Raw genomic sequence first — 6,807 nt, forward strand, 5'->3', positions numbered from 1 at the left:
CCCCCCCCCCCATCAAAAAACCATGTACTAGGTTCTCCAGTCAGTGCCCTTGATCAATAGCCTGAAAATCCAGACCCAAATCTGAAAAATGAAGGGTCAGGCATCGAGTAATGAAAGTCGGCCATCTCGAGGGGCGGCACCAAGCGTGCATTTGAAAATCTCACTGCACACAAGCTGCAGAACATTTTTTCAAATAAAGTACCTCAAAATTGTACTTTACTACTGTAAACTTTTAAAAGGCCCTATTTTCATGTCGGAGGGTTTTGCTAGAAACTAAAATGTGGATCTTGTTTTTCAGACTGAATGAATGAAAAACACACATTGACCCGAGGACCATCTACTTCTGCTTTAACACCACGTTTTGAAAGGACACAGATAGTACGATTACTTCATAACTGAATCATTCCTTTCTTATCTCCCTACTGCTAAAAGAGCAAACTCGCAACATGATGTTTTAGTAAGAGTACATATTTAAACACACCTTGTCCAGAGTGAGCATGTAAAAGTTGCAGATGTCGTTCTCCTGGGCGTGTCTGATCCTGGACCTGCACTCCTCCTCGTCGATCACCTCCCCGACGTACTCACTCACAAACTGACCCTGAGGAAACAAGACCGTCAACATTATTCACCCCGACCTCTGAACGGCGTCACACCTCCTGATGGCAATAAGGAGAAGAAGGCAGAAGAGCGAGTACTCATCGTAAATCAGTTCAAAAAAATACTCAGAGTATTTCTATTAACTCGCCAATAAAAACATCATCATGTTTTTCAACCATCCCTAATGGAAAATGCCTTCAAAATGTACTATGACAAGGAGGTTGGTAGTATTGAGGACCGGTATGTAAATGATACTTTTTCTAGCTTTGAACAACTATACAGAAACTTCAGTCAAACCAATAATCATTTTTTGCAATACTTGCAAATTAAGAGATTTTACTCGTAAAAGGTTTGCCAATTTTCCTACACTCCCCTCTCCTTTCTGTTTGGATTCCCTATTCAGGGTCAATATGCTGAATAAGAGCAGAATCTTATTTATTTATTCCCATATCATGGATAGCTGCAACCTCTCGATTTCACATATTCGAGAACTGTGTGAAAATGTCTGATGGGGAATGGGACATGTCTCTTACTAGAGTCCACTCTTCTTCCACATGCTCCAGACATTCTCTCATACAGTTTAAAGGGTTGCACAGGTTCTCAAAAGCCAAATTAGCAAGAATATTTCTGAATGTAGACCCATTATACAATAGATGTAAACAGACGCCAGCTACTTCCCATCATATGTTCTGGTCTCGTCCGAAGCTTGTTCCTTTCTGGTCATCCTTTCTTGAAGTCCTGCTTATAACATCTCGCATTCTCCCTTGGGTGTTATTTCTGGATCTGTTCCCCTTGCTCATTTGCAGAGGGTCATTGCCTTTTCCTCCTTATTAGCTGAGGACGCCTGATTTTACTTAAATGGAAGGCTGTTACTCCTCCATCACACCACCACTGGATTAGGGACATTATGCAGAATAGTAAGCTGGAAAAAAGTCAGATGTACCCTCAACGGATTCATCAACAGATTCTACAAAACCTGGGACCTTCTGAGAACTAATGTGAACACTTTACCTGGTCTGGAACTGGATCTCTGAATGTTAACACCTGCCCTTGATCAGTCCTGTAATAAAGAATGTTAGGTGCACTTTTTTGTTGTTGATTTAATTAAATTGATTTTATTTAATCTTTTGTCCCGCTGTTGTCTGGGTTGATTTGGGGTTTGGTCTGTCTTTGTCCTTCTCTTGGTGGGATTGTTTTTCAATGGTTCTTTGTAAAATAGAGAATGCGGATGTGTACAAATATAGTGTTAAAAAAACAAATAATTAAAAAGAAGTGCCAGTACTATTACTGAGGGTGAAGTTAAGTTACCTTCTTGATGTCGTGGACACAGCGGAGACCCCAGCCTCGAGACAGCGTCCTGAATATCTCCACCTGGCTGTACTGACGCTTGGTGAACGCCTGGTTGAGGCAGCGCTCCCCCGCCGGGCAAACCTGCAACAGTTCAGCCTTTCACAACCTTGTTTTAAAACATCATTAAATGTGGAGCACTTCTATTAAATATATAACAAGTTATGAGTGTTCCTGTACCTGCGGGTGACACTCGTACAGCAGCATGCGGTTGATGCACTCCGAGTCCGTCCCACACGGGCTCTCATCCGTCTCCTTACAGTTACAGCGCGGGAGCTCTGATAGGTCGGCCGTTAAGATCTGAACCTTTCCTATTGGTCGATTCACCTGATTAAGTCAGAAAGTTGAAAAGACACATGAACTCTCCATCTGCACAAAGTTTTTGTTTCTAAATCACATTTAAGGCTCTTTAATTAATGAATTATTCAAGTCAATATATCCAGAGCTCAGTATTATTTAGCATGATTTTATAATTTTGTAAAAAGTGTACTTATGTTCAGCACCAAAATAATAATAAATAACCAAAATACATAAAGTCTCTAATTTATTCACCTTCATGGTACAATGCCATTTATATGGAACAGGCTTATATTAGAGACAGGACTTTATTTCTTAGTGCTAATTTCTTCCCTTGAAAAAAAAGGTTTAATATGCAATGTTTAGCTTAAAAAATATAAACTAACCCCCGTTTTCCACCCCACGTGTCTGCGCTGCAATCCGGAGGCGCTGTGGCCCCAGTGAGCGAACACCATTCAAGTCAATGTTTGATATCCCACGTCTCGCGTCAGGACGCGTCCCAGATGTTCTACGCTCCGCTAAAGATACGTGCCTGGTCTGTTTTCACGCGGGGCATTTCGGACAGCCGTGCAGGAAGTGAAACAGCAACAGCATCCAGACTATTTACCAAAACACATGCCCCAAGATTGTTTATGCCTCCTTTATAACACCATGGATGACGAGAGATTCATCTTAGAGGTGGAAAAACATGATACAACACTACAAATCCAAAAAACAACACCAAAAAAAGAGAAGGCATGGTGTTTAATTGCAGGAGTGTTTAGAGTGGAAGGTAGAAACTAGATTATTAAACATGGGATTGTTCTGTAAAGTACTTAAAATTAACAAAAGTAAAATCGAGTCAGGCAGGCATGAAGCTCTGCTTCTGAAACGCTCCTGGTGTGGTGTGACGCGTGGTGGAGGACGAGACAGAACCGTGGAGCAGCCAGAACGCAGCACCGACACGCCTGGTGGAAAACCCGAGTACTACTTCTCCCTGACCTTTATATGTTTGTACGGAGGAGGCTTCCGGTCGTTCTTCCTGTCCTCCTGTAGCTGCCGAAGCTCCTTCTCCGCCTGCAGCTCACGAAATCGAACAGCCGCCTCCTCCAAAGCTAAAGAGGGAGATCAACAGGCAGAAACTCAGTCATCATAGCAAGTACACACTGAAGACTCAACCTACAACATAGTGAAAACTTTCACTTTCAGGATCTGTAGAAAAAGAAGAAGAAGAAGAAGAAGAAGAAGCCATTTTGCTGAACACACTGGATACCTTTCTTGTAGGTGGCGTCAACACCTTTCCCCATCTTCTCTTTGCTGTTGGCGTCCACGTCCATGTAAGGGAAGACCCTGGCCTGGTAGGTCCACAGGTAGTCGTTGGAGCCGAAGAAGTGAACAGGAAACTCCCCGACGTCGTGCCTCATCCGCTGGATGTTCTCCGGGATTGTTTTGGGATGGCTGACCTCCGCCGGCCACCACCTTCATGGAGCAGGATAGAAAAAAAACACATTCATTTGAAAAGACTTTTGGAAGTGACAACATAATACATATACACACACACACACACACACACACACAAACACACACATACATGTATAAATCTGTAGCATGAAGCTAAAGCTTGGATTTGTTGCAACGTGTTGCGGTATTCTAAAAAAACTATGATATAAAGTGATGCCTTGATTGTGTGATTATAAGAAATATTTGTGTTTGTTAACAAGAAATAATTTGATATGAAGAAACATTGTCAAAGATATGTCATTACCATGAACAAGACTAATACACTACACCATGCTAGCAGCTCTGTGAGGCTGTTCTTTGCCACAGTAGTGCTTTGAGGTAAATGTTAACATTACCATGCTAACAAACAATAATAATGCTTACATGTTAAAGCTAAGGGAGATAGTTTATTTTTGGTGTTGGGGAAAAAGAATCATTGACAATCTTTCAGTATACTGTATTGTAATTCTAGTCTAAGAGAATCTAGACTTCTGCACCTCCTCTTGACCTTATTTTAATGCTTTAGATAATCTAGCCTGTGACGGGACACTTTGGCCAATCACAGGTCCTGTGTGAGAGAGAGCGAACGTTCCGATTGGCTGTTGTGTGCATGCAGACCGACGGTGAGGGAGAGCTGCAGGAAGAGGTGCCACTATTTCAACACTCAGGTGTTTTCTTTTTTTCTTTGCATTCTACCCACTGCATCTTTAAGTTTAGCCTGTTAGCATGCTAACATTAGCAGACAAATTACAAAGTGAAGCTGATGCTGTAAAAATGGAGTCAGTTTTTTAAGGAATTACCTAAACTAAAGCACAGAAAAATCTAAATGTTGCTCTAATGGTGGCTAGATAAAAGAGATAGATAAAAAGTCAATCACCAAAGACCTGACAACTCATCCTGAGAGGAACATAAACGTCTGAACCAAATTACACGGTAATCCATTCAATAGTCGTTAAAATAACGACCCTTAAAAACACAAACCCTCATAGTGGCTCTCAGGAAACGTTGGGTCACAAACCGACAAAATGAATTAAACAAAATGCTAAAGAAATATCTTCTCTCCTTCTTCACAAGAATTTTGTTAAGAAGAGAAAAACTGACCTATAGCGCCCGACTTTCACCCAGAGGATGTCCTTGTAGTGCGGTTTCTTCCCCGCCTTGCAGTCGTTGCAGTACCAGCTGCCTTTGGGCATTTCCATGTTCAGACACTCCCGGTGGAACGCAGCAGGACAGGACTCGCAGCACAGCAGACTGCCTCCTGGAGGACAACACAGGGAACTGCATTGGTTAACTGTAGATTGTTATAGTGCATGTGAAGATGAAGGTTGTGGAGCTACATTTAGGTTACCACTGAATATCCGTACAATACAATTTAGCTTCTTTGTTGTTGTTTCACTTCACATTTACAGTTTGCTTCAGTGTTGAAGCGTCAGACAGACGAAAGTTAGAGAATAGCTGGTCGACAAAGTGAAACGTTTATCAGCTAAAAAGCCAGATATTTCCCTCAGGAGTTGGTGGAGACCAAAACCGAGCTAAAATGAGAGAGAAAATTGGACTTACAATCATCAGGTGGACAGCAACACAAGTCCCAGTGAATTCTAATGTTGCTACATAACTGCTGGATGTGTACATAAGTGGATGCTTGCTAACACGTTAGCTGTAACAACTGTAACATAAAATTATACATTAGTCGTATGTTTCTGTCAGCTTGCTGTGTTATTTTGCCCCCTAGTGGCCCAAAAAAATCAAGTACTTTAGCACTTATTAACACGTTGTTTCTTGTTTGTTTAATCTGTACAAAAAGTGAAGTGTAAAAACAACAACACGCTATTTTAAAAAGGGGTTTATGTGCCTAATAATTTCTTGGTCAGGACCAGTTTTCAGGCTACTGGTTCTTGCCATTGTTAAGCTAACTAACTAACTAACTAACTAACTAAGCAAGACTAATCCCTATTAAACTACTGTCTATGGGCCAGATTCAGGGTAAGACACAACCTCTCAATCAAGCTGGGTTTGCTCCTTAAAGCCGTACCTTCAGTGCAGACAAAGCACCAGCTGACGTTGACGTGTTCGTGGTTCTTGACGCCGCGGCGGGGGCTGAAGTGGTTGGGACAGATGATGCTGTTGTTGGAGAGGACGACGCTGCCCGCTGCCATGCACAGGTCTGTAGCGTGATAGGCTACCGGGCAGCGCACACACCGAACCAGACGGCCTACACACCAACAAACAGGACAGTCAAGACCATGGAAGGTGCACCACACAACACAGGTAATTACGGTAAATCACCCGAGACTCTGGTTTACCTTCGGAGATATTACGGTAAATGACCCGAGACGCTGGTTTACCTTTGGAGATATTACGGTAAATCATCGGAGACTCTGGTTTAGCTTTGGAGATATTACGGTAAATCACCCGAGACTCTGGTTTACCTTTGGAGATATTACGGTAAATCACCCGAGACTCTGGTTTACCTCTGGAGATATTACGGTAAATCACCCGAGACTCTGGTTAACCTTTGGAGATATTACGGTAAATCACCCGAGACTCTGGTTTACCTTTGGAGATATTACGGTAAATCATCCGAGACTCTGGTTTACCTTTGGAGATATTACGGTAAATCACCGGAGACTCTGGTTTACCTTCGGAGATATTACGGTAAATTACCCGAGACTCTGGTTTACCTTCAGAGATATTACGGTTAATCATCCAAGACTCTGGCTTACCTTTGGAGATATTACGGTTAATCATCGGAGACTCTGGTTTACCTACGGAGATATTACTGTAAATCACCCGAGACTCTGGTTTACCTTCGGAGATATTACGGTTAATCATCGGAGACTCTGGCTTACCTTTGGAGATATTACGGTAAATCACCCGAGACTCTGGTTTACCTTTGGAGATATTACGGTAAATCATCCGAGACTCTGGTTTACCTTTGTAGATATTACTGTAAATCACCCGAGACTCTGGTTTACCTTTGTAGATATTACTGTAAATCACCCGAGACTCTGGTTTAGCTTTGTAGATACTACGGTAAATGATCCAAGAGTCCTCTGGCTTACCTTTGGAGATAATACGGTAAATCAC

General features: G+C 42.2%; 1 protein-coding gene and 1 long non-coding RNA gene across 8 annotated transcripts in view; one reads left to right on the forward strand and one right to left on the reverse strand.

Moving 5' to 3' along the window:
• LOC117955347 overlaps positions 1–4,490 on the forward strand; it is a 5,907-nt gene extending 1,417 nt beyond the window's left edge. Inside the window, exons 2-3 of the long non-coding RNA XR_004659021.1 lie at positions 4,286–4,292; positions 4,481–4,490. This is a non-coding gene — a long non-coding RNA (uncharacterized LOC117955347). The remainder of the gene's footprint in view (positions 1–4,285; positions 4,293–4,480) is intronic.
• nsd1b (nuclear receptor binding SET domain protein 1b) overlaps positions 1–6,807 on the reverse strand; it is a 35,444-nt gene that overhangs the window by 5,636 nt on the left and 23,001 nt on the right. For all 7 annotated transcript variants that reach the window (XM_034889754.1, XM_034889752.1, XM_034889748.1 and 4 more), the window contains 7 exons: positions 5,753–5,932; positions 4,822–4,978; positions 3,494–3,699; positions 3,223–3,335; positions 2,125–2,271; positions 1,906–2,028; positions 482–598 (listed from right to left, as the gene is read on the reverse strand). In XM_034889754.1, coding sequence (XP_034745645.1) covers positions 482–598; positions 1,906–2,028; positions 2,125–2,271; positions 3,223–3,335; positions 3,494–3,699; positions 4,822–4,978; positions 5,753–5,932 — 1,043 coding nt within the window. The remainder of the gene's footprint in view (positions 1–481; positions 599–1,905; positions 2,029–2,124; positions 2,272–3,222; positions 3,336–3,493; positions 3,700–4,821; positions 4,979–5,752; positions 5,933–6,807) is intronic.

This window comes from Etheostoma cragini, chromosome 13 (assembly GCF_013103735.1).
Source record: "Etheostoma cragini isolate CJK2018 chromosome 13, CSU_Ecrag_1.0, whole genome shotgun sequence".
Classification (NCBI taxonomy): domain Eukaryota; kingdom Metazoa; phylum Chordata; class Actinopteri; order Perciformes; family Percidae; genus Etheostoma; species Etheostoma cragini.